Source organism: Heterodontus francisci, chromosome 16 (assembly GCF_036365525.1).
Source record: "Heterodontus francisci isolate sHetFra1 chromosome 16, sHetFra1.hap1, whole genome shotgun sequence".
Taxonomy (NCBI): domain Eukaryota; kingdom Metazoa; phylum Chordata; class Chondrichthyes; order Heterodontiformes; family Heterodontidae; genus Heterodontus; species Heterodontus francisci.
In genome coordinates this window covers 29,651,930-29,679,474 of record NC_090386.1, presented here as the reverse complement: position 1 = coordinate 29,679,474, position 27,545 = coordinate 29,651,930, and the positions used below count along the sequence as shown (strand labels likewise).

Here is a 27,545-nt window from a genome sequence, read left to right as displayed (position 1 = left end):
GTACATGGTCTAACCAAGGTCCCATATAAGTTTAACGTCAGACCTGTGCTTTTGAATTCTATTCCTTTAGAATTGAGCCCCAGAGTTTTGTTTGCATTTTATAGGGCCTTGTTAACCTGAACTGTTACTTTTAATAAAAGCAAAATACTGCAGATGCTGGAAATATGAAACAAAAACAGAAAGTGCTGGAAATACTCAGCAGGTCTGGTAGCATCTGTGGAGAGAGAAGCAAAGTTAACGTTTCAGGTCTGCGACCTTTCATCAGAACTGGAAATGGTTAGAAAAGAATTAGGTTTTAAACAAGTGAAGGGGAGGTGGGTGGGGGAGAGAACAAAGGGGAAGATGTTTAATAGGGCAGGAGAGATTAAATAACAAAGCTGTCCTGGGACAAAGGCAAAGCATGTGTTCCAGCATAAGTTGAGAGAGACTGTTAATAGTGGAATAATGAGCAGCTCTAACTACATGAAAAGCAGGCACATGGTTAAAAAGTAGAATATTTTAAAAAAAGCCAGTCATGCTCTGAAGTTATTGAACTCAATGTTCAGTCCGCTGTAGAATGCCTAATTGAAAGATCAGGTGCTGCTCCTCGAGCTTGCGTTGATGTTCACTGGAGTACTGGAGCAGGTCAAAGACAGAAATGTTGGCATAAGAGCAGGGGGGAGTCTTGAAATGGCAAGCAACTTTTAATGATTTGTGAATCTGTACCCCTAAATTCTTTTGCTGCTTTACTCCAATTAAACTTTTGTTTATCACAGAGTAGATAGCCTCCTTATTCCTTCTACCAAAATGCACAATCCCACACTTAACTATATGTCAATTCATTTGTCATTTACATGCCCATTCTGCAAGTTTGGTATATCTGTCCGATCAGCAATATTTGGAATTTGCACAGATTTGTATCTTTACTGATCCCATAACCTTTCACTGCCTGACTGCATGTTTGGCTCAGTGTCTGTAGTTCGTAATTTTACTGGTGCTTGCAGTAAGTCAGAGGATGTGCTGTTTTATAATGGCAGGCAGAGCGTTGCACCATTGGCTGTGAATTTACTCTGAACTTTGCTGGGAGCGCAACACAATCCTTATCAGGTCCAGATTAAAGAGGTGTGCATCTGCATATGGTAACAAATATTTATTTCAACTAAAGCTTCAAAGTCAGTTTTACATATTTGTGGGGGAAGAGGGAGGATGGGGGCTGCAGTCTTGGGTGTAAATGAAGTAAAGGGAAACTTAATGTGGAGCCACAAAACTAATTCTGTAGGCAAGTGAATGAGTGAATACAGCGGCCAAATCCTTATAGCAAGGACACTCAACTGCATGAGGTGGGTGTTGGGGCAGTTGTCCAATTTTGCACTTTGGGACTGTTATGAACGCTGGACTTTGTAACATGATTATGTTTTAAAAATTGTGATTTTTAAAAGTTCAAGACGGAGTCGAGAGGGTCAGCTGATCTCACCTCCACTCTGTTAAAGGTTACCAGGACAACAGAGAACACAGATCAAAGACTGTCTTCTAAAAAACAGAGACTGCAGCACTAACACCTGAAGAGTAATGGATTTTGGAGCAGAGCAATAAACTATTGACTTCTTAGTCCAGATAAATTTAACAGACTTTCTGGAGAAAAACAGGCTGCAAGAGAAAGAATCAACAGTTTGGGCCGCAAGCAAGCTGTAAGAAGGAAACTGATCAGGGTACAGCCTCAAGGCAAGCTGTAAGAGAAGACATGCAGTGGAGAGAAAGGGAGCGAGAGAATGCCTGCTCTCTGAAGATATACAGTGAAAGGCTGTGAAGAATTGAACCTGTTTTGAGAGTCGAAACTTGCAGAGGAGTAATGACCAACGTGATGAGCAGAAATCACATGATCCATGGGTGACTAGAGCAGAAGTGCTCAGTGAAGTGAGTGAAGAGAATATTGATTTGTGAAAAGGTGTGGGAGATCCAACCCATTGTAACTGGGAGGAGTTTGGGACTTTTAACCGCAAAGGACTTTGTCATGAAAATGGACTGTAACGTACAACAAGTGTGGTGTGAGTTTTTCAAGTGCTTGAATAAGCAAAAAAAAACCTTTCTTTGTAATTTGGGGTATCAGCTACTTACAAAGAACCATTTAATTAATTGGGGATTTCTTTTAATTTAGTTATAATTAAAAGTCTTAAAACATGAAATCTTGTCATGTAATTTGTTAAATTGGCCTGAGGTTCATATTTCATCATTTTTCATGTTAACGATCTCTCTCAGATTGTAACAGGGCACCCTTTCAAGAAAACAGTAGGGCGTCGTTCATATCAGTATTTGGTGAGCAGGATCAGCATTGAGCACGCTACCTGCAGGACTTTGGACCGAGATGGAGAAGAAATTTACGCACAACTGGAATCTCGTAAGGAATGAAAACCCACCTGCAGCATGTGTCCCTTCGATAGTCCAAAGGTTGATACAGCTAAACATTGCCTGTTTCACACATACTCCTCACCCAAACAGAGTCTTCAAGCAACCTGACAGTTCCTTCATTGCATAACCATGGCTCAGCACAGCACATCAAGGTATAATGTGCATTCATAAACCTTGCCATACTTGCAATTTTCAAGTTACATCTCAAGTTATTTTCGAACCCACGAGCTGCATGATGCACAGCCACAGCCGTGTTGCGTATATGCCTGTCTCTGTGCGTATACTCATTCGACTTCCAATCTCTTGAAGCTACTTTTTTTTAATATGACAAGTGGATGCCACCTTGCAAGCTGAAGCTCAACCTGAGGAGTGATTTCCCTTGTCAAATCTTCTGCATTATGCCCAAGGTGGGATATGTGGACCGCCTTATTTGGTTACTGGTGGGTTTGTGCTGCCTGCCTCCAGTACAGACAGACACCACTCTGATGATTCCTCTGGAGCTTCTCCTTGTCTTCCATCTCCCAGGAGTTGGGGGGATGCCCATCTTACCAGCAGGGGCTGGTGTATGTAGGGGTGAAATACCTGTAACTCGTAAACATAGAAAATAGGAGCAGGAGTAGGCCATTCGGCCCTTGGAGCCTGCTCCGCCATTCATTATGATCATGGCTGATCATCCAACTCAGTAACCCCGCTTTCTCCCCATATCCTTTGACCCCTTTCTCCCCAAGCGCTATATTTAACTCCTTCTTGAAAACATGCAATGTTTTGGCCACAACTGCTTTCTATGGGAGCGAATTTCACAGGCTCACCATTCTCTGGCTGAAGTAATTTCTCCTCATCCCAGTCCTGAAAGGTTTACCTTAGACTATGACCCCTGGTTCTGGACTCCCCCACCATCGGGAACATCCTTCCTGCATCTACCCTGTCAAGTCCTGTTAGTAACAGCAGGGGCCTAATATTAATTACAACAGTAACCAAAACTGGGAAAGACTAAAACTAAATCTAAATCAAATCAACAGAAAAAAAATTCACAAAAGAAATTGTATTGTGCAGCCAGGGTGATACAGCAGTCATAATAGTACCTTTCTTTACCTTAGGACACCCCAAAGTGCTTTATAGCCAATGAAGTACATTTGAAGTATAGTCACTTGTAATGTATGAAACGGGGCTGCCAATTTGTACACAGCAAGGTCCCACAGACAGCAATGTGATAATGAACTGATGATCTGTTTTATTTTAGTGATGTTGGTTGAGGGATAAATATTGGCCAGGGAACCGGGTTGAATGCCCCTGCTGTTCTTTGAAACAGTGCTGATTTACATCCACTTGAAGAGAGAAATTATGCCTTGGTTTAATGTCTTTATCAGGTGCAGGGAATACTTCTTGTGGCTGTGCAGTGATAGGCAAAGGAATCTTTATCAATGTATGTAAAGTAATTGGATGGTACCGACAAAGTGAATCCAGAGGGCAAGACAGTGGGATAAGAGGACAAAAAATGTTTGACTCTTACCAGCTAGATTTCCCAAAGAATTTGGGCCCCTCAAAGTGCATTTGGATACTAGCCAGGCTGAGTCAGAGCAGCGGGAGAGGAATGTCCACGTGTCTTTTTCACGTGCTAGTTTTCTTACATTTTTACTGAATTTTCTGCTTGTCAAGGAGAGGGGAGTTAGCGTTGGGAAATGTTAACTCCTTCAGGCACTGACTGGATCAAACACTCCCAGGTCAGCTACAGAACAGGTTCGATACAGAGTAAAGGTCCCTCTACACTGTCTCATCAAACATTCCCAGGGTAGGTACAACACAGGTTAGATGCAGTGTAAAGCTCCCTCTACGCTATCCCATCAAACACTCATAGGGCAGGTACAGCACAATTAGATACCGAGAGAAGCTCCCTCTACACAAGAGTTGTCCAACAAATGGCCTGCGGATGTATTTCAGAGATGAGAAATTTCCCATTGTCATCTTCTTTCAGGGATTCCAGTGGGTGCTGGCTTTTTTTCAAAAGCCTGCCGGAAAACCCTAAATCTGTCCGAAATTCAGAAACTGCTATTCCTGATGTCAGCAGCTGTCAGCTGTGAAACAGCATGATTTTTAAAAAACTGACCAACCACAGAACTGCTGTGCTGGATGTTCTCACTCCTTGCAACAGAAAGAGAGAGAGGGTGGGTAACAGAAAGAGAGTGGGGGTGGGGGGGAAGGCAGAGAGCGAGAGAGGAACAGAGGGAGAGCGAGATAGAGATTTGGACAAGCTGGGTGAGTGGGCAAATGCATGGCAGGTGCAGTATAACGTGGGTAAATGTGAGGTTATCCACTTTGGTAGCAAAAACAGGAAGGCAGATTATTATCTGAATGGTGATAGATTGGGAAAGGGGGAGGTGCAGCAAGACCTAGGTGTCATTGTGCACCAGTTGCTGAAAGTAAGCATGCAGGTGCAGCAGGCAGTTAAGAAGGCAAATGGTATGTTGGCCTTCAGAGCGAGAGGATTTGAGTACAGGAGCAAGGATGCCTTACTGCAGTTATACAGGGCCTTGGTGAGACCACATCTAGAGTATTGTGTGCAGTTTTGGTCTCCTTTATCTGAGGAAGGATGTTCTTGCCATGGAGGGAGTGCAAAGAAGATTTACTAGGCTGATTCCTGGGATGGCAGGATTGACGTATGAGAAGAGATTGGGTCGACTAGGCCTATATTTACTAGAGTTTAGAAGAATGAGAGGGGATCTCATAGAAACCTATAAAATTTTAACAGAACTAGACAGGCTAGATGTTCCTGATGGCTGGGGAGTCCAGAACCAGGGGTCACAGGGTATGCCATTTAGAACGGAGATGAGAAACTTCTTCACTGAGGGTGGTGAACCTGTGGAATTCTCTACCGCAGAAGGCAATGGAGGCCGTCATTAAATATATTAAAGAAGGAGATAGATATATTTCTTAATGCCAAAGGGAACAAGGGAAATGGGGAAAAAAACGGGAACAGGGTACTAAATTGGACGATCAGCCATGATCTTTATTGAATGGCGGAGCAGGCCTGAAGAGCTGTATGGCCTCCTATTTTCTATGTTCCTATGAGAGGAACAGAGAGAGAGAGAGAGGGGGGGAGGGAGAGGGGAACAGAGAGAGGGGGGGAGGGAGAGGGGAACAGAGAGAGGGGGGGAGGGAGAGGGGAACAGAGAGAGGGGGGGAGGGAGAGGGGAACAGAGAGAGGGGGGGAGGGAGAGGGGAACAGAGAGAGGGGGGGAGGGAGAGGGGAACAGAGAGGGGGGGAGGGAGAGGGGAACAGACAGACAGAGAGAGAGAGAGGGAGAGGGGAACAGATAGACAGAGAGAGAGAGAGGGAGAGGGGAACAGATAGACAGAGAGAGAGAGAGGGAGAGGGGAACAGATAGACAGAGAGAGAGAGAGGGAGAGGGGAACAGATAGACAGAGAGAGAGGGGAACAGATAGACAGAGAGAGAGGGGAACAGATAGACAGAGAGAGAGGGGAACAGATAGACAGAGGGAGAGGGGAACAGATAGACAGAGGGAGAGGGGAACAGACAGAGGGAGAGGGGAACAGACAGAGGGAGAGGGGAACAGACAGAGGGAGAGGGGAACAGACAGAGGGAGAGGGGAACAGACAGAGAGGGAGAGGGGAACAGACAGAGAGGGAGAGGGAGAGGGGAACAGACAGAGAGGGAGAGGGAGAGGGGAACAGACAGAGAGGGAGAGGGAGAGGGGAACAGACAGAGAGGGAGAGGGAGAGGGGAACAGACAGAGAGAGAGAGGGAGAGGGGAACAGACAGAGAGAGAGAGGGAGAGGGGAACAGACAGAGAGGGAGAGGGGAACAGACAGAGAGAGAGAGGGAGAGGGGAACAGACAGAGAGAGAGAGGGAGAGGGGAACAGACAGAGAGAGAGAGGGAGGGGGGGGGGGCCAGAGAGAGCGAGAGAGGGAGGGGGGGCCAGAGAGAGCGAGAGAGGGAGAGGGGAACAGAGAGAGAGGGAGAGGGGAACAGAGAGAGAGGGAGAGGGGAACAGAGAGAGAGGGAGAGGGGAACAGAGAGAGAGGGAGAGGGGAACAGAGAGAGAGGGAGAGGGGAACAGAGAGAGAGGGAGAGGGGAACAGAGAGAGAGGGAGAGGGGAACAGAGAGAGAGGGAGAGGGGAACAGAGAGAGCGAGAGAGGGAGAGGGGAACAGAGAGAGCGAGAGAGGGAGAGGGGAACAGAGAGAGCGAGAGAGGGAGAGGGGAACAGAGAGAGCGAGAGAGGGAGAGGGGAACAGAGAGAGCGAGAGAGGGAGAGGGGAACAGAGAGAGCGAGAGAGGGAGAGGGGAACAGAGAGAGCGAGAGAGGGAGAGGGGAACAGAGAGAGCGAGAGAGGGAGAGGGGAACAGAGAGAGCGAGAGAGGGAGAGGGGAACAGAGAGAGCGAGAGAGGGAGAGGGGAACAGAGAGAGCGAGAGAGGGAGAGGGGAACAGAGAGAGCGAGAGAGGGAGAGGGGAACAGAGAGAGCGAGAGAGGGAGAGGGGAACAGAGAGAGCGAGAGAGGGAGAGGGGAACAGAGAGAGCGAGAGAGGGAGAGGGGAACAGAGAGAGCGAGAGAGGGAGAGGGGAACAGAGAGAGCGAGAGAGGGAGAGGGGAACAGAGAGAGCGAGAGAGGGAGAGGGGAACAGAGAGAGCGAGAGAGGGAGAGGGGAACAGAGAGAGCGAGAGAGGGAGAGGGGAACAGAGAGAGCGAGAGAGGGAGAGGGGAACAGAGAGAGCGAGAGAGGGAGAGGGGAACAGAGAGAGCGAGAGAGGGTGAGGGAAACAGAGAGAGCGAGAGAGGGTGAGGGAAACACAGAGGGAGGGAGAGGGGAACAGAGGGAGGGAGAGGGGAACAGAGGGAGGGAGAGGGGAACAGAGGGAGGGAGAGGGGAACAGAGGGAGGGAGAGGGGAACAGAGGGAGGGAGAGGGGAACAGAGGGAGGGAGAGGGAGAGGGGAACAGAGGGAGGGAGAGGGGAACAGAGGGAGGGAGAGGGGAACAGAGGGAGGGAGAGGGGAACAGAGGGAGGGAGAGGGGAACAGAGGGAGGGAGAGGGGAACAGAGGGAGGGAGAGGGGAACAGAGGGAGGGAGAGGGGAACAGAGAGAGAGAGAGAGAGAGAGAGAGAGAGGGGAACAGACAGAGAGAGAGAGAGGGGAACAGACAGAGAGAGAGGGAGAGGGGAACAGACAGAGAGAGAGGGAGAGGGGAACAGACAGAGAGAGAGGGAGAGGGGAACAGAGAGAGAGAGGGGAACAGACAGAGAGAGAGAGAGAGGGGAACAGACAGAGAGAGAGAGAGAGGGGAACAGAAAGACAGAGAGAGAGAGGGAGAGGGGAACAGAAAGACAGAGAGAGAGAGGGAGAGGGGAACAGAAAGACAGAGAGAGAGAGGGAGAGGGGAACAGAAAGACAGAGAGAGAGAGAGGGAGAGGGGAACAGAAAGACAGAGAGAGAGAGAGGGAGAGGGGAACAGAAAGACAGAGAGAGAGAGAGGGAGAGGGGAACAGAAAGACAGTGAGAGAGAGAGAGGGAGAGGGGAACAGAAAGACAGTGAGAGAGAGAGAGGGAGAGGGGAACAGAAAGACAGAGAGAGAGAGAGGGAGAGGGGAACAGAAAGACAGAGAGAGAGGGAGAGGGGAACAGAAAGACAGAGAGAGAGAGGGAGACGGGAACAGAGGGAGGGAGAGGGGAACAGAGGGAGAGAGAGAGGGGAACAGAAAGACAGAGAGAGAGAGAGAGAGGGAGAGGGGAACAGAAAGACAGAGAGAGAGAGAGGGAGAGGGGAACAGAAAGACAGAGAGAGAGAGGGAGAGGGGAACAGAGGGAGGGAGAGAGGGGAACAGACAGAGAGAAAGAGAGGGAGAGAGGGAGGGGAACAGACGGAGAGGGGAACAGAGAGAGAGAGAGAGGGAGAGGGGAACAGAGAGAGAGAGAGAGAGAGAGGGAGAGGGGAACAGAGAGAGAGAGAGGGAGAGAGGAACAGACAGAGAGAGAGAGGGAGAGAGGAACAGACAGAGACAGAGAGGGAGAGAGGAACAGACAGAGACAGAGAGGGAGAGGGGAACAGACAGAGACAGAGAGGGAGAGGGGAACAGACAGAGAGGGAGAGGGGAACAGACAGAGAGGGAGAGGGGAACAGACAGAGAGGGAGAGGGGAACAGACAGAGAGGGAGAGGGGAACAGAGGGGAACAGAGGGGGAGAGGGGAACAGAGGGGGAGAGGGGAACAGAGAGAGAGAGAGGGAGAGGGGAACAGAGAGAGGGAGAGGGGAACAGAGAGAGGGAGAGGGGAACAGAGAGAGGGAGAGGGAGAGGGGAACAGAGAGAGAGAGAGGGAGAGGGGAACAGAGAGAGAGAGAGGGAGAGGGGAACAGAGAGAGAGAGAGGGAGAGGGGAACAGAGAGAGAGAGAGGGAGAGGGGAACAGAGAGAGAGAGAGGGAGAGGGGAACAGAGAGAGAGAGAGGGAGAGGGGAACAGAGAGAGAGAGAGGGAGAGGGGAACAGATAGAGAGAGAGAGAGAGGGAGAGGGGAACAGATAGAGAGAGAGAGAGAGAGAGGGAGAGGGGAACAGATAGAGAGAGAGAGAGAGCGAGGGAGAGGGGAACAGATAGAGAGAGAGAGAGAGAGGGAGAGGGGAACAGATAGAGAGAGAGAGAGAGGGAGAGGGGAACAGATAGAGAGAGAGAGAGAGAGGGAGAGGGGAACAGATAGAGAGAGAGAGAGAGAGGGAGAGGGGAACAGATAGAGAGAGAGAGAGAGAGGGAGAGGGGAACAGATAGAGAGAGAGAGAGAGAGAGGGAGAGGGGAACAGATAGAGAGAGAGGGAGAGGGGAACAGACAGAGAGAGAGGGAGAGGGGAACAGAGAGAGGGAGAGGGAGAGGGGAACAGACAGAGAGAGAGGGAGAGGGGAACAGACAGAGAGAGAGAGGGAGAAGGGGACAGAGAGAGAGGGGGAGAGGGGAACAGACAGAGAGAGAGGGGGAGAGGGGAACAGACAGAGAGAGAGAGAGAGAGAGGGAGAGGGGAACAGATAGAGAGAGAGAGAGAGAGAGGGAGAGGGGAACAGATAGAGAGAGAGAGAGAGAGGGAGAGGGGAACAGATAGAGAGAGAGAGAGAGGGAGAGGGGAACAGATAGAGAGAGAGAGAGAGAGGGAGAGGGGAACAGATAGAGAGAGAGAGAGAGAGGGAGAGGGGAACAGATAGAGAGAGAGAGAGAGAGGGAGAGGGGAACAGACAGAGAGAGAGGGAGAGGGGAACAGACAGAGAGAGAGGGAGAGGGGAACAGACAGAGAGAGAGGGAGAGGGGAACAGACAGAGAGAGAGAGGGAGAAGGGGACAGAGAGAGAGGGGGAGAGGGGAACAGACAGAGAGAGAGGGGGAGAGGGGAACAGACAGAGAGAGAGGGGGAGAGGGGAACAGACAGAGAGAGAGGGGGAGAGGGGAACAGACAGAGGGAGAGGGGAACAGAGAGAGAGAGGGAGAGGGGAACAGACAGAGAGAGAGAGAGAGGGAGAGGGGAGTGGGGGCCCCGAGAGAGGGAGAGAGACTGGGGGAGGACTGAGAGAGAGAGAGAGAGAGAGAGAGAAGGAGGGGGGGGGGGGGGCAGAGAGAGAGAGAGAGGGGTGGTGCGCCAGAGAGGAGAGAGAAGAGAGAGAGATAAAGGGGAGGGGGCCCAGAGAGAGAGAGAGAGAGGAGGGGGGACCAGAGAGAGAGAGAGGAGGGGGGACCAGAGAGAGAGAGAGGAGGGGGGACCAGAGAGAGAAAGAGGAAGGGGGGGGATAGAGAGAGAGAGAGAGAGAGAGAGAGGGGTGGGGCGCCAGAGAGAGAGAGAAAGGGAGGGGGGGGGGGGGCAGAGATAGAGGAGGGGGGGTGGCCAGAGAGAGAGAGAGAGGAGGGGGGGCCTGAGGGATGTGGGGGGGCCAGAGAGTGTGAGAGAGAGGGAGGGGGGGTCAGAGAGGGAGAGGAGGGGGGGTCAGAAAGAGAGAGAGAGAGAGAGAGAGAGGAGGGGGGGTCAGAAAGAGAGAGAGAGAGAGAGGAGGGGGGGGGTCAGAAAGAGAGAGAGAGTGAGAGGAGGGGGGTCAGAAAGAGAGAGAGAGAGAGGAGTGGGGGGGGGGTCAGAAAAAGAGAGAGAGTGAGAGGAGGGGCTCAAAGAGAGAGCGAGAGAGGAGGAGGGGCTCAAAGAGAGAGCGAGAGAGGAGGGGGGTCACAAAGAGAGAGAGAGAGAGGAGGGGGGTCAGAAAGAGAGAGAGAGAAGAGGGGGGTCAGAAAGAGAGAGAGAGAAAGGAGGGGGGTCACAAAGAGAGAGAGAGAGAGGAGGGGGGTCAGAAAGAGAGAGAGAGAAGAGGGGGGTCAGAAAGAGAGAGAGAAGAGGAGGGTCAGAAAGAGAGAGAGAGAGGAGGGGGGGGCAGAGAGAGAGAAGAGGGGGACCAGAGAGAGAGAGAGAGAGAGAGAGGGGGGGGCAGAGAGAGAGGGAGGAGGGGGGGGGTCAGAGAGAGAGGGAGGAGGGGGGGGTCAGAGAGAGAGAGAGGGAGGGGGGGTGTCAGAGAGGGAGAGGAGGGGGGGCCAGAGAGAGAGAGAGGAGGGAGGGGGGCCAGAGAGAGCGAGAGAGAGAGGAGGGGGGGGGGGGGGCAGAGAGAGAGAGAGAGAGGAGGGGTGGCCAGAGAGAGAGAGAGAGGGAGGAGGGGGGGCCAGAGAGAAAGAGGGAAAGAGAGAGAGAGAGAGGGGGGGGGGGGGACCAGAGAGAGAGGGGAGGGGAGGGCCAGAGAGAGAGGGGAGGGGAGGGCCAGAGAGAGAGGGGAGGGGGGGCCAGAGAGAGAGAGGAAAGGGGGGGTTGGCCAGAGAGAGAGAGAGGGAGGGGGGCCAGAGAGAAGGAGAGCGAGAGGAGGGGGGGGCCAGAGAGAGAGAGAGGAGGGGGGGGGGGGCCAGAGAGAAAGAGAGAGAGAGAGAGAGAGAGAGGGGGGGGGCAGAGAGAAGGAGAGCGAGAGGAGGGGGGGGCCAGAGAGAGAGAGAGGAGGGGTGGCCAGAGAGAGAGAGAGAGAGAGAGAGGAGGGGGGGCGGGGGCCAGAGAGAAAGAGAGAGAGATAGAGAGAGGGGGGGGGGGGGCAGAGGGAGAGGGAGGGGGAGGGGAGGCCAGAGAGAGAGAGGGAGGGGGGGCAGAGAGAGAGAGGGGAGGGGGGCTAGAGAGTGGGAGGGTAGGGGGGCCAGAGAGAGAGGGGAGGGGTGGCCAGAGAGAGAGAGGAAAGGGGGGGGGGGGTGGCCAGAGAGAGAGAGAGAGAGAGAGAGAGGGAGGGGGGCCAGAGAGAAGGAGAGAGAGAGGAGGGGGGGCCCAGAGAGAGAGAGAGGGGAGGGGGAGGGGAGGCCAGAGAGAGAGAGGGAGGGGGGCCAGAGAGAGAGAGAGAGGGGAGGGGGGCTAGAGAGTGGGAGGGTAGGGGGGCCAGAGAGAGAGATTAAGGGGGAGCGGAGTCGGAGGGGGTGAAGGGGAGCAGAGACGGGGAAGGGAGACGGAGGGTGGGGGGAGTGTTGGGCAGAAGGGGAAGAGAGAGGACAAAGAGAATGAGATGGAGGGGCATAGAGCACGAGGACAACACAGAGGTAGGAACACAGTGGGGGGACACGGGGTGGAAGTGAGGGAGAGAGTGATCAAGATCACTCCTGACAGATGGACATCTATCTGGAATATTCCACATCACTACAATAGGTGTGCGAGCAAACATTGACTACTTGTGCAAGCAAAGAAATGTGCGTTATCTCAGTTAATCAGTGTCCAACATCATGAATTGAAAGTAAGTCAATAAATTAATATATCAAGCTTCTTCACAAAAATGCACATTTGTTGTTTTGATAAGATATATTTTGTATGATTTTATCTTTCCAAAATTGTCTTCTCTGCCCTCTATGTAAGATAAAAATTATAATGTGGCCCCTCGTGAAAAGGTTGGACAACCCTGCTGTACACTGTCATGTCCATGTGGCCTTCTACCATGCCCAAATGGTCATTGTGGCATTTCCATTTAATATTCAAACTGCCCTGAGCTGGAGAAATTATTAGTTCTGAGGTATAGCTATCTTTGTGTTGTGGAAGGTTTACAAATGTATTACATTTCGGATGGTTCCATCTCAGTTCCAGGACATCACTGCAGGAGTTCCTCAGGGCCCAACCATCTTCAGCAGCTTCATCAATGACCTTCCCTCCATCATAAGGTCAGAAGTGCAGATGTTTGCTGATGATTGCACAATTCATGACTCCTGAGATACTGAATCAGCCCATGTCCATATGCAGCAAGACCTGGACAACATCCAGGCTTGGGCTGATAAGTGGTAAGTAACATTCGCGGCATACAAGTGCCAGGCATTGACAATCCCAAATAAGAGAGAATCTAATCATCTTCCCTTGACATTCAGTAGCATTACCATTGCTGAATCCCCCACTATCAACATCCTGAGTGTCACCATTGACCAGAAAGTGAATTGGACCAGCCACATAAATGCTGTAGCTGCAAGAGCAGGTCAGAGGCTGGGAATTCTGTGGTGAGTAACTCCCCTCTTGTCTCCCCAAAGCCGATCCACCATCTACAAGGCTCAAGTCAGGAGTGTGTTGGAATGCTATCCACTTGGATGAGTGCAACTCCAACAACACTCAAAAAGCTCGACCATCCAGGACTAAGCAGTCTGCTTGATTGGCACCCCATACACCACCTTCAACATTCACTCCCTCCACCACCAACACACACAGGCAGCAGTGTGTACCATCTACAAGATGCACTGCAGCAATTCACCAAGGCTCCTTCAACAGCACCTTCCAAATCTGTGACCTCTACCACCTAGAAGGACAAGGGCAGCAGATGCACGAGAACACTACCACCTGCAAGTTCCCCTCCAAGCCACACACCATCCTGACTTGAAACTATATCGCTGTTCCTTCACTGTCGCTGGATCAAAATCCTGGAACTCCCTTCCTAAACAGCTCTGTGGGTGTGTCTACACCCCAAGGACTGCAGCGGTTCAAGAAGGCAGCTCATCACCACCTTCTCGAAGGCAATTAGGGATGGGCAATAAATTCTGGCCTAGCCAGCGACGCCCTCATACCACAACTGAATAACAAAAAAATGGAAGCATTTAACCATTCTGACTGCAGAATTAAAACTCTGGTCTCAAAAATGGAGGGACAAGCACACTTAAGTGGCTCAGTTTGCAAATGCACTGCCAAGTGTTAAACAGAGCCGTTTGATGAATTTCAATCCTTGGTCTTTGCTGATTTGGCCAATCTCTGTGGGGCTATGGTAGGAACACTCGCAGTTTCCCTCAGCACCTGTGTGTTTAGAATGGGGGAAAAAACTTCCAGGGTTCCCACTCCTGATTGTTAACTATTTCCCCCTGCTGCTATTCTGTAGATATAAAGTGAAAATGCAACTGAGTTCAGCTTTAATGCCCCTTATAGTCAGGTATCCATCTGATGCACATTGTCTAGTCAGACCCATGAAAAATGACTACTTGTAAGGAAACGGAGGCAGCTGTGGAACTGTAGCCCAGCAAGTTAGCGTCTTTGGCGGGGGGCGGGGTAGTTTGTTTTGAGAGAAATGCTATCAAAACTTCATGCTAGCCAGTCTTGGGATTGCAGGAGTGACATGGGCTGATTGAAGTTTCAGATATCCCTCCTTCCTTCATCTCAGCAAATGGAGTCTGAGTGCGTGTCCCGGCATTTATTGGCGCAGCAGTTTGTTTCATCAGTAGATTACATCACCGAGCCTTCTGTTAAACAGGTATCCTGCAAAAAAGTATTGTGCATCCAGCAACGTATTGCTGCTGTAGCTAGCAGATAGTCTGCCAGGTCAGCACAGATTAGAGTGGGAGTAGTGACAGTTCTCGGTTTCTCAGAGTGGTGCCTCCTGTGTTCTGCTGTGGGTGTTGCCTCTTATATCCTCTTCGCTTGTCTCTTTGTCTCACTGCAGCTAATCTCAGATGCCGGATACCAGGGTGAAATAACCAGCGTGTCGACGGCCTGTCAGCAGTTGGAGGTCTTCTCTCGCGTTCTCCGCACCTCACTTGCCACGCTCGTTGATGGAGGCGAAGAACATCTGGAGAAAAACCTGCCTGAGTTTGCAGTGAGTGTCATCCAGTCAGGTGTAGGTGACAGTATGATAGCTAACAGGTGTTGTTTGCAGTTACATTGTTTGGAGAGTTGGTACAATGACAGAGGTACCTTTTTAAAGAGAAAAGCTCACCAACAAGCCCCATTTCTTTTTTTTCTGTCCTCCGGACTTACAATCTCAGTGTCCTGATGGCACTAAATCTTGCTCGGGTACAATTGCATGGGCTCTGGTCACCCCCTGCACCATACTCAAGTAACTATTCTTCATATGTGAGCTCGGATTGTGACTATAGGCAGACTGTTCACCTGGAGGGCAGCACAGCCAAGTCCATTCCTGTCCTCATCCAAAGCCATGCACATGCTTTCTCCAGTTGGAGTCTCAGATAGTGATCAGGGTGGAGATCCTGATTGATTTTCCATTCGCTAACCCAGGGCATGGGGCCTTTGGTAGCACCCTTACGAGTTTATTGACTTAGATCAACTGGGATCATATTATACAGAGGGGGATTGGCCTGTGTGCATTGTGCTGAGGAAGATTGTCCTGTCTGTATTGTACAGAGGGAGATTGTCCTGTCTGTAATGTACAGAGGGAGATTGTCCTGTCTGTAATGCATCGAGGGGGATAGTCCTGTCTGCGTTGCACCGAGGGGGCTCGTCCTGTCTGCATTTCACTGAGGGGGCTCAGCCCGCCCACATTGCACCGAGGGGGATAGGTCTTGTCTATTTTGTATCTGTCTTCATAGTTGGAAACACAAAGAACATACTGAATATTGTGGGGAACTAAGGGTCTAATGAGCATGAGGAACTTATAGTATTTAATATTAGTAAAGTGAAAGTCTTGGAGAAATTAGTGGTACTAAAAGCTGACAAAAAAACTCTAGACCTGATGGTCTATATCCGAGAGTTTTAAAGGAGTTGGCTGCAAAATAGTGGATGCATTGCTTTTGATCTTCCAGAATTCCTTAGATTCTGCATGTGCGTCTGTGGATTGGAAGGTAGTAAGTGTAACCCCACTGTTCAAGAAAGGAAGGAGAGAGAAAACAGGGAATTATAGGCCAGTTAGCCTGAGATCAGTAGCATTATTAAGGAAGTGGGAACAGGGCACTTGGAAAGTCACTATATTTAGGCAGACTCAACATGGTTTATGAAAGGGAAATCATGTTTGACAAATCTGTTAGTTTTTTGAGGGTGTATCTAGCAGGGTAGATAAAGGGGATCCTGTGGCTATAGTATATTGTTGACACTGTTGAACTACAAGAAAGCCCCCAGCGAGTTAACATCTGTAGCACTTAAAGCAGCCAGAAGCACTGCACAAAGAACAGCCAAGCGCTGCGCAAATGACTACTAGCAACACCTATGCAGTCATATTCAGCTGGCCTCAGACACCGGAAACATCAGAGGAATGTATGATGGCATGAAGAGAGCTTTTGGGCCAACCATCAAGAAGATCGCCCCCCCTCAAATCTAAATCAGGAGACATAATCACTGACCAACGCAAACAAATGGACCACTGGGTTGAGCACTACCTAGAACTGTACTCCAGGGCGAATGTTGTCACTGAGACTGCCCTCAATGCAGCCCAGCCTCTACCAGTCATGGATGAGCTGGACATACAGCCAACCAAATCGTAACTCAGTGATGCCATTGATTATCTAGCAAGCGGAAAAGCCCCTGGGAAGGACAGCATTACCCCTGAAATAATCAAGAGTGCCAAGCCTGCTATACTCTCAGCACTACATGAACTGCTATGCCTGTGCTGGGACGAGGGAGCAGTACCTCAGGACATGCGCGATGCCAATATCATCACCCTCTATAAAAACAAAGGTGACTGCGGTGACTGCAACAACTACCGTGGAATCTCCCTGCTCAGCATAGTGGGGAAAGTCTTTGCTCGAGTCGCTCTAAACAGGCTCCAGAAGCTGGCCGAGCGCCTCTACCCTGAGGCACAGTGTGGCTTTCGTGCAGAGCGATCGACCGTTGACATGCTGTTCTCCCTTCGTCAGATACGGGAGAAATGCCGCGAACAACAGATGCCCCTCTACATTGCTTTCATTGATCTCACCAAAGCCTTTGACCTCGTCAGCAGACGTGGTCTCTTCAGACTACTAGAAAAGATTGGATGTCCACCAAAACTACTAAGTATCATCACCTCATTCCATGACAATATGAAAGGCACAATTCAACATGGTGGCTCCTCATCAGACCCCTTTCCTATCCTGAGTGGCGTGAAACAGGGCTGTGTTCTCGCACCCACACTTTTTGGGATTTTCTTCTCCCTGCTGCCTTCACATGCGTTCAAGTCTTCTGAAGAAGGAATTTTCCTCCACACAAGATCAGGGGGCCGGTTGTTCAACCGTGCCCGTCTAAGAGCAAAGTCCAAAGTACGGAAAGTCCTCATCAGGGAACTCCTCTTTGCTGACGATGCTGCTTTAACATCTCACACTGAAGAGTGCCTGCAGAGTCTCATCGACAGGTTTGCGGCTGCCTGCAATGAATTTGGCCTAATCATCAGCCTCAAGAAAACAAACATCATGGGGCAAGCAGGACGTCAGAAATGCTCCATCCATCAATATTGGCGACCACGCTCTGGAAGTGGTTCAAGAGTTCACCTACCTAGGCTCAACTATCACCAGTAACCTGTCTCTAGATGCAGAAATCAACAAGCGCATGGGAAAGGCTTCCACTGCTTTGTCCAGACTGGCCAAGAGAGTGTGGGAAAATGGCGCACTGACACGGAACACAAAAGTCTGAGTGTATCAAGCCTGTGTCCTCAGTACCTTGCTCTATGGCAGCGAGACTTGGACAACGTATGTTGTCTCAATTCATTCCATCTTCGCTGCCTCCGGAGAATACTTGGCATCAGGTGGCAGGACCGTATCTCCAACACAGAAGTCCTTGAGGCGGCCAACATCCCCAGTTTATACACACTACTGAGTCAGCGGCGCTTGAGATGGCTTGGCCATGTGAGCCGCATGGACGATGGCAGGATCCCCAGAGACACATTGTACAGTGAGCTCGCTACTGGTATCAGACCCACCGCCCGTCCATGTCTCCGCTTTAAAGACGTCTGCAAACGCGACATGAAGTCCTGTGACATTGATCACAAGTCGTGGGAGTCAGTTGCCAGTGTTCGTCAGAGCTGGCGGGCAGCCATAAAGGCAGGGCTGAAGTGTGGCGTGTCGAAGAGACTTAGCAGTTGGCAGGAAAAAAGACAAAAGCGCAAGGGGAGAGCCAACTGTGTAACAGCCCCGACAAACAAATTTTTCTGCAGCACCTGTGGAAGAGCCTGTCACTCTAGAATTGGCCTTTATAGCCACTCCAGGCACTGCTCCACACACCACTGACCACCTCCAGGCGCTTACCCATTGTCTCTCGAGATAAGGAGGCCAAAGAGTATATTTAGATTTTCAGAAGGCATTTGATAAGGTGCCACACAAGAGGTTGTTACACAAGATAAGGGCTCATGGGATTTGGGGTAATATGTTAGTGTGGGTTGGGGATTGGTTATGATTATAACACAAAGTAGGAATGAATGGATCTTTACAGGATGGCAGGCTGTAACCAGTGGGATGCTGCAAGGATCAGTGCTTGGGCCTCAGTTATTTACAATCTATATCATTGACTTAGATGAGGGAATTGAGAGTAATATAACCAGTTTTGCTGACCATATAAAGCTAGGGAAATTAAGCTGTGAGGAGGACCCAAAGATGCTGCAAAAGTATATAATCTGGTTAAGTGATCGGGTAAGAAGGTGGTAGATGGAGTATAACATGGGGAATTGTGAAACTATCCACTTTGATGGGAAGAATGGAAAAGCAGAATTTTTTTAAAAGGTGAGGGACTGTTGAATGCTGATATTCAAGGGGATTTGGGTAATCTTGTACACAAATCACGGCGAGTTAACATGCAACTACAGCAAGCAATTAGGAAGGCAAGTGATGTGTTAGCCTTGTGAGGGTGTTGGAGTGTAAGAATAACAAAGTCTTTCTGCAATTGTACAGGGCTTTGGTGAGACCACACATACAATACTGTGTACAGTTTTGGTCTCCTTACCTAAGGAAGGATACACTTCCCTCGAGCGGGTGCGACAAAGATTCACCAGATTGATTCCTGGGATGAGAGAGTTTGAGTAGATTAGGCCTCCATTCATTGGAGTTTAGAAGAATGAGAGGTGATCACATTGAAATATTTAAAATTCTTAGAGGGCTTGACAGGGTAGATGCTGAGAGGCTTTTTATCCTGACTGGAGTCTAGAACTAGGGGGTCATAATCCCAGGATAAGGGGTCAACTATTTAGGACTGAGATGAGGAGAAATTTCTTCACTCAGAGGGCTGTGAGTCTTTGGAAATTTCTACCCCAGAAGGCTGTGGATGCTCAGTCAATGAGTATATTCAAGACCGAGATCGATAGATTTTTGGACACTATTATAGTCAAGGGATCTGGGAAGCAGGCAGGAAAGTGAAGTTGATGTGGAAGATTAGCCATGGTCTTACTCAATGGTGGTGCAGGTTGGAGGGGTCGCATGGCCTACTCCTGTTTCCTCTGTTCTTGTATCATGTATTGTACTGAGGGGGGAACGTCCTTTCTGCATTGTACTGAGGAGGAATCCTCCTTTCTGCATTGTACTGAGGAGGAATCATCCTTTCTGCATTGTACTGAGGGGGGAATCCTCCTTTCTGCATTGTACTGAGGAGGAATCATCCTTTCTGCATTGTACTGAGGGGGGAATCCTCCTTTCTGCATTGTACTGAGGAGGAATCCTCCTTTCTGCATTGTACTGAGGAGGAATCCTCCTTTCTGCATTGTACTGAGGAGGAATCATCCTTTCTGCATTGTACTGAGGGGGGAATCCTCCTTTCTGCATTGTACTGAGGAGGAATCATCCTTTCTGCATTGTACTGAGGGGGGAATCCTCCTTTCTGCATTGTACTGAGGAGGAATCATCCTTTCTGCATTGTACTGAGGGGGGAATCGTCCTGTCTGCATTGTACTGAGGAGGAATCCTCCTTTCTGCATTGTACTGAGGAGGAATCCTCCTTTCTGCATTGTACTGAGGGGGGAATCCTCCTTTCTGCATTGTACTGAGGGGGGAATCCTCCTTTCTGCATTGTACTGAGGGGGGAATCCTCCTTTCTGCATTGTACTGAGGGGGGAATCCTCCTTTCTGCATTGTACTGAGGGGGGAATCCTCCTTTCTGCATTGTACTGAGGGGGGAATCCTCCTTTCTGCATTGTACTGAGGGGGGAATCCTCCTTTCTGCATTGTACTGAGGAGGAATCCTCCTTTCTGCATTGTACTGAGGAGGAATCATCCTTTCTGCATTGTACTGAGGGGGGAATCCTCCTTTCTGCATTGTGCTGAGGAGGAATCCTCCTTTCTGCATTGTGCTGAGGGGGGAATCCTCCTTTCTGCATTGTACTGAGGAGAAATCCTCCTTTCTGCATTGTACTGAGGAGGAATCGTCCTTTCTGCATTGTACTGAGGGGGGAATCGTCCTGTCTGCATTGTACTGAGGAGGAATCCTCCTTTCTGCATTGTACTGAGGGGGGAATCCTCCTTTCTGCATTGTACTGAGGGGGGAATCCTCCTTTCTGCATTGTACTGAGGGGGGAATCCTCCTTTCTGCATTGTACTGAGGGGGGAATCCTCCTTTCTGCATTGTACTGAGGGGGGAATCCTCCTTTCTGCATTGTACTGAGGGGGGAATCCTCCTTTCTGCATTGTACTGAGGGGGGAATCCTCCTTTCTGCATTGTACTGAGGGGGGAATCCTCCTTTCTGCATTGTACTGAGGGGGGAATCCTCCTTTCTGCATTGTACTGAGGGGGGAATCCTCCTTTCTGCATTGTACTGAGGGGGGAATCCTCCTTTCTGCATTGTACTGAGGGGGGAATCGTCCTTTCTGCATTGTACTGAGGGGGGAATCGTCCTTTCTGCATTGTACTGAGGGGGGAATCGTCCTTTCTGCATTGTACTGAGGGGGGAATCGTCCTTTCTGCATTGTACTGAGGGGGGAATCGTCCTTTCTGCATTGTACTGAGGGGGGAATCGTCCTTTCTGCATTGTACTGAGGGGGGAATCGTCCTTTCTGCATTGTACTGAGGGGGGAATCGTCCTGTCTGCATTGTACTGAGGGGGGAATCATCCTTTCTGCATTGTACTGAGGGGTGATCATCTTGTCTGTAATGTAGTCAGGGGGATTGTCCAGGGATTCCCTGTCCTTGCTTACACTGCTCATTCTAAACAAGCTTTGAACTCTTACTTCTCCTGTCAGGAAATTGCCTTGTCTTTAAGGGGTATTCACCAACCTTGTCCTTTGTAACTTCCACAGAAAATGGTGTGTCATGGGGAGCACACGTACCTGTACGCTCAATCCATAATGTCTGTTTTGGCCCAGGAGGAACAGGGTGGGGCAGCTGTCCGACGAATAGCACAGGAAGTTCAGAGATATGCGCATGAGAAGTAAGTATACAAGAGATCCTTGGGTCTTCAGGAAATTTTGAAGACCTTTTTTCAGGTAGATATTGAAAACTCTTTCCTCATTAATTTTCTCCCCATTTCTCCTAAAGTGCTGAGGATACAGTTCCATGGGCACGGGTCATCTTCCATCACCTCATCCATGGGCACTGGTCATCTTCCATTACGCCATCTGTCGGCACAGGTCATCTTCCATTGACACATCCGTGGGTATGGGTCACCTTCTATTACCGCATCCATGGGCATGGGTCTTATTCCATTACCACATCCACGCAGCCATTGCTCATATGTGATCGTGGATAGTGAACCCTATCCTTGCTCGCCATCCCCATAGTAACACTGCCATGGGAACATATGACATAAGAACAGAAGCAAGACATTTAGCCCCTCCAGCCCATTCCCCCATTCAATGAGATAATGGCTGATCTGCGCACTAACTCCATATACCCTCCTTTGCCCCATATCCCAACATAACTTTGGTTAACAAAAATATATGAATCTCACCTTTAAAATTAACAGTTGATCTAGCATCAATTGCCATTGGTGGAAGAGAGTTCCAAACTTCTAGCACCCTTTGTATGTAGAAGTGTTCCCTAATTTCACTCCTGAAAGGTCTGGCTCGAATTCTTAGACCATGCCCCCTAGTTTTAGACTCTCCAGCCAGTGGAAGTAGTTTCTCTGTATTTACCCTTAATAGCTTGAAAATTTCAATCAAATCATTCCTTCCCTTCTAAATTCCAAGTACCACAATACTAGTTTGTTTAATCTCTCCTTGTAGCTTAACCCTTGGAGTCCTGGTATCATTCTGGTAAATCTATTCCTTCCGAAGATGTGGTGTCCAGACTGCTCAAAGTACTCCATGTGTGGTCTAACCAGTGCTCTTTATAGCTGAAGCATAACTTCTACTCCTTTATATTCTAGTCCTCTAGATATAAAGGCCAGCATTCCATTAGCCTTTTTGGTTATTTTCTACACTTATTCGTGACACTTTAATGATCTATGTATCTGGACCCTAGCAAGTGTCTTTGGACCTCCCTGTTTCTGTAGCATTTCGGCATTTAAAAAGTACCCTGTCTGTATCCTTTTCAGCACCAAAGTGCATGACCACACATTAGACTGCTTTGAAATCCATTTGCCACAATTTTGCCCGTTCACTTAAATCTATCGATATTGCTTTGTAATTTTATGCTTCCATCTATACTGCCTACAGTGCCGCCTATCTTTGTCGTCATCGAATTTGGATATGCAGCTTTCTATTCCATCATCTAAGTCGTTAATAAATACGATGAGGGCCCAACACTGATTCTTGTGGGCACCACTAGTCACATGCTGCCAATTAGAGTACCTCTCCATTATCCCAACCCTATGTCTCCTGCCACTCAGCCAATTTCCTAAGCAGGTCAATAATTTGCCTGCAATTCCAGAGCTTCATCTTTAGTTAACAGTCTCTTTTGATTATCAAATGCCTTCTGGAAGTCCATATGAATAACATACATAGACATTCCACTGACCACTACTTTTGTCATCTCTTCAAAGTATTTAATCAGGTTTGTCTGGCATGACGTTTTACAAATCCATGCTGGCTCTCTCTGATCAGCTTAGAATTTTCAAGATGTTTAGTCACCCCATGCTTAATCATAGATTCTAGTCATTTCCCAACAACAGATCGATATTAGGCTAACTGTGCTATAATTAGGAGATTGCTGAACGGTGATGAGGAGCAGGGAACATGGCTGATACATTTTCCCTTCCCTCTCTATGTTCCACTGCTGTGGTGTCTACGGGCTGCCTCGGTTCCTGCCACGTCCCCTGGGACCACCCTGGTTCCTGCGTGTCTCCCAGGCCGCCCTGGTTCCTGCGTGTCTCCCAGGCCGCCCTGGTTCCTGCGTGTCTCCCAGGCCGCCCCGGTTCCTGCCGCGTCACCCAGGCCGCCCCGGTTCCTGCGTGTCTCCCAGGCCACCCCGGTTCCTGCCACGTCCCCCGGACCGCCCCAGTTCCTGCGTGTCTCCCAGGCCACCCAGGTTCCTGCCACGTCTCCCAGGCTGCCCCGGTTCCTGCCGCGTTCCCCGGGCTGTCCTAGTTCTAGGAGACAATCTCTGGTATTGTGGCTGAGGTGATGGAGATCGTTCAACATGAGTCACTTAGTGAGTCTGAGAAGTAATTAGATGGGAGTGAGTAGGGAATGCATTGAAACATGCAGTTAGTCTTTTGCGGTTTCTGCCTCTCCCTATTCTCCTTTTCTGTGGGTTAAAGGTCAAACAACAAGCTTTGGGAATGTGAAAACTCCCTCTCCTGCCCCTCCCCCTCCCCAAAAAAGCAATATTCTCCCCTCCATTCTTGGAGGTGCCGGTTATTGCTGGGATACAGTTCTACAGGCGTTAACCTCCCTCCGGTACCCCACCTACATATTAACCAAGGCTGTTAGTGCCAACAGGTTATTTGGTCATGGGGGCTACTGAGCCTGATCTTATCCTCAGTTGATGTCCATATGAACACATTTTTTAGCAGGAATCAGTGGATCTGGATCACAGCAATACTTAGTTATATAACACCTTTCAGTACTACCGGATGCCCCGAGACACTTTACAGCCGGTGAAGTACCTTTTGAAGTGTCGTCACTGTGTAATGTAGGAAATGTGGCAGCCAATTTGCACACAGCAAGCTTCCACATACAGCAATGTGAAAAAGAGCAGATTTTTTTTTGTGATGTTGGAGAGATAAATACTGGCCAGGACACAGGGGATAACTCCAATATAAAAGCAAAATACTGCAGATGCTGGAAATCTGACAGAAACAGAAAATGCTGCAAGTACTCAAACAGGTCTGGCAGCATCTGCAGAGAGCGAAACAGAGTTAACGTTTCAGGTTTGTGACCTTTCATCAGAAAGGTCTGATTTCAACACAGTGGAGTGCTGATGAAAGGTCATTGACCTGAAACGTTGACTCTGTTTCGCTCTTCACTGATGCTACCAGACCTGCTGAGTTTTTCCAGCATTTTTTATACCAGGGAAACTCCCCTACTATTCTTCAAAATAGTACTGTTCTTTTACATCCAGCTGAGAGGGCAGACAGGGCCTTGTTTTAATGTTTCAACTGCAGAACAATACCTCTGACAGTGCAGCATACACTCAGTACTGCGCTGGATTGTAAGCCTTGACTTCTTTGCTCAAGTCTCTGGAGTGGGACTTGAACCCACCAACCTTCTGACTCCGAGGTGAGAGCACTATCAACTGAGCCACAGTTGACATTTAAGAACACAAACACTGGCAAACTTTTGTTAGAGAAACGTCCAAGCCTGTTTGTGAAGAAGACACTGAGACTAGGATGCTTTGGTGGAGATTGTTTATTGCTTGCCACAGAGCTTACTTCTCCACCCTTAACAGCACCCACTGTCAGTTCTGGCTGGCTCTTTATATATAAACACTTGAATACAGTTAACTAATTAACACCCAACACCTGTTCACCCTATTATCTTGAACTACCGGGTATTTATCATACATTAACAGAACTTCAGACCCTAACAGCTTTCACCTCAAAGATGATGAGTCCCGTTGTACCATTTCAAACAAGATCAAACTCAGCACAGAAATGAGACTTCTCCGATCTGTATGTTTCAGTATTGTGCTGAGGAGCCCATTCACTTGCTGCTCCGTCACTTCAAACACAAATTCCCAGCTCTTTGCACAATCTTTTCTTTTGTGTTGTCGGGAAAAATAATTATCTTTCTACTGCCTTCCCTCAGAGGCCACGACGCCAGCCAGATCACCTTGGCGCTGGGCACGGCTGCATCCTACCCCCGGGCCTGCCAGGCACTGGGTGCCATGCTGTCCAAGGGAGCTCTGAATCCTGCTGATATCACTGTGTTATATAAGATGTTCACGAGTATGGATCCACCTCCTGTGGAACTGGTAAGATTTGCACTCAGTCACCCTTCTCACAGGGCAAGAAGCTATTCTCTCCAAAAACTGCACACCTCTAATTTCCCAATTATCTCCACTTGTCTCCTGACTTGAGGTGAAGTACAACTAGCAGCTGTACATCCAGGAGCTTGCATCCTGTGCAAGCTTATATAGTGGGTGTGAGCAAGCTATTCAGCTATGTGGAGCATCATGGCTCACCTCAGTACTGTTTGCACCTGTGCAGTTTTGAGCAGGAGCCACTGAATCCATTCAGGACCAAGAACCCTGGCAGTTTTTTTTTTAAACTCTTCCTATCTCGAGACCAATTGTATCTCTTTAATTGAGCTCACTTAACTCAGCATAAACCAGGTCTGGAACCTGGAAAAATGTGACTAAATACCACACTCTGTACCATTGGAAGAGCTATGCTTAAAGAAATAGGAGTTGGTTTGCATTTCACACACACAAATCTCTCTGACCCAGTTTGAAAACCAGTGTCACAATAGAGGCTGGTATTCCTCCTGTTTTCTACTCCCCGAGATTATTCATCTGCTCCCTGTTATGTATATTGTAAATTTGTGCTTTTATACCTGGGTGTATCCAAATCTAACTCTGACCCTTTGCTTCTCGTTCCAGATCAGAGTTCCTGCCTTCCTTGATCTTTTCATGCAATCCCTCTTCAAACCAGGCTCTAAAATCAATCCTGAGCATAAACACAAGTACATCTACATCCTGGCCTATGCGGCCAGCGTGGTGGAGTCATGGAAAAAGGTCAGCTGTGTATTTCAGATGGAGTAATATCAGTGGGATTGATAGTCGTCAGTGCACACTATGATATTGATCATATGATAGTGCACAGACTGTAATTTAGCAGTGTTCAGGCAATGCCTCTCTTCTCATTCATGCCCAAGATGAAAGTAAAAGCTGGTTATAGAATAATCAATTTCTTATTGTATCCTGTAATCTCTCTCTATCATAACCTTACTCGTCTCTTCCTATTTTGTTGACTCTATTATGGTTAATTCTCCTTTGAATTTTTTCTGCTTGCTTCTTCAGTCCCAAGCACTCCCCAATGTTGAAATTATAGCCCATTGCATGGTCTCGCACTCATCTTCATTCCTTGCCCAGATTTTAAAACTGGCAAACTCCTGACCGCCCTTCTTCCTACAATCTACAAACTATTGAAACCCTAGCTAGGCATCGCCAAATCCCAATTTACCTCATCTCTTGTACTCAAACAGAAACAATCAAACAAGGCAAAACATGAATAAAGGCCTTTGATTTAGGGATGTAGCCAACCCATGTTAAGATTGAAAATGCTGTAGCAGAGCATAGAGCTGTGCAGAAAGAACATCCTAGGAGATTGTGTAGGGCACAGTGTGATCAGCTGCAGGATTGCCTACATTTTATATACTTATGTACTTTGTCTAGCACCACCCATCACAGTCCAAACATCAAACTTAATGCAGATGCAAAACAGTCTTAAAAAAGGAATCCAGTCATTGACCAAGAGTCTAAAACTTTACAAGCAATTTACTGAGTTTTAATTGACTTGAGGGCAATTTACAACAGCATTGGAGTCTGAGGTAGCAGCTAAACATCACCATGGTGTTCCAGACTACCCATGACTAATCTGTAGGAGATCCACTAATTTACATAAGAAACTACAGACATTTTGAAAGAAAATGTAAGTTGTACTATCCAAAAATGGTGACATTTTGAATGTCAATTTGGAACACTCCCACCTTTGAGTCAGACAGTCAAGGTTTCAAGCTCCATTCCTGGTCTTGTGCACGTAGCCTCGGCTGGCACCTCAGTGCAGAACTGAGGGAATGCTGCGTTGTCAGAGATGCTGCTTTTCAGTTCAGACAATAAACTGCCTACTTCAAAGGTGAAGGTAATGCTGTTGAATGTCAAGGGGAGGTTTTTGGACACTCTTGTTGGAGATGGTAATTGTCTGGCATATGTGTGGCACGAATGTTACTTGTCACTTATCAGCCCAAGCCTGAATGTTTTCTGGCTGTTGCTGCTAGCGGGCAGGGACTCCTTCATTATCTAAGGAATTGTGAATGGAACTGAGTGTTGTGCAATCATCGGAGAGTGGACCCACTTATGATGGAGGGAAGGTTATTTGTAAAGCAGCAGAACATAGCTGGGCCTAGGATGCTGCCCTGAAAAACCCTTGCAGTGATGTTCTGGGGCTGAGATGTTTGGCCTCCAGAAACCAGAACCATCTTCCTTTCTGCTAGGCATGGCTGCAGCCAGTGGAGAGTTTTCCCCCTGATCCCCATTGACTTTTGTTTTACTAGGGCTCCTTAGTGCTACAATTGGTCAAATGCTGCCTTGATGTCAAAGGCAATCACTTTCGCCTCTCCTCTGGAATTCAGCTCTTTTGTCCATGTTTGGACCAAGACTATAATGAGTGATCCTGTCAGAACCCAAATTGAGCGTCAGTGCGCAGGTGATTGGTGTGTAAATGCCAGCTTGATAGCGCTGTTGAGCACTCCTTTCTTCACTTTGCTGATGATTGAGAGTAGACTGATGGGCCGATAATTGGAAGGCTCTTTGCATTTGGGTGCTGGGGCAGTAATTTAAGGATGGAACATGTGAAACAGAAATGTTTGCAGAGAAAGCTTCTGATGGACGGGCATGGAAATTTAAAACGAATTTTGGGTGCAGAGTATAAGAG

The 27,545-nt window shown here is 48.7% G+C and overlaps 1 protein-coding gene across 3 annotated transcripts in view; it reads left to right on the top strand.

The window, feature by feature from the left end:
• The window catches only part of nelfcd (negative elongation factor complex member C/D), a 54,199-nt gene that overhangs the window by 13,117 nt on the left and 13,537 nt on the right, over window positions 1–27,545 (top strand). Inside the window, exons 6-9 of one of the 3 annotated variants that reach the window (XM_068048064.1) lie at window positions 14,340–14,492; window positions 20,812–20,942; window positions 24,700–24,865; window positions 25,493–25,627. In XM_068048064.1, coding sequence (XP_067904165.1) covers window positions 14,340–14,492; window positions 20,812–20,942; window positions 24,700–24,865; window positions 25,493–25,627 — 585 coding nt within the window. Of the gene's footprint in view, window positions 1–14,339; window positions 14,493–20,811; window positions 20,943–21,049; window positions 21,168–24,699; window positions 24,866–25,492; window positions 25,628–27,545 lie in introns of all 3 variants that reach the window. The other 2 variants (XM_068048065.1, XM_068048066.1) reach the window with 2 other exon arrangements.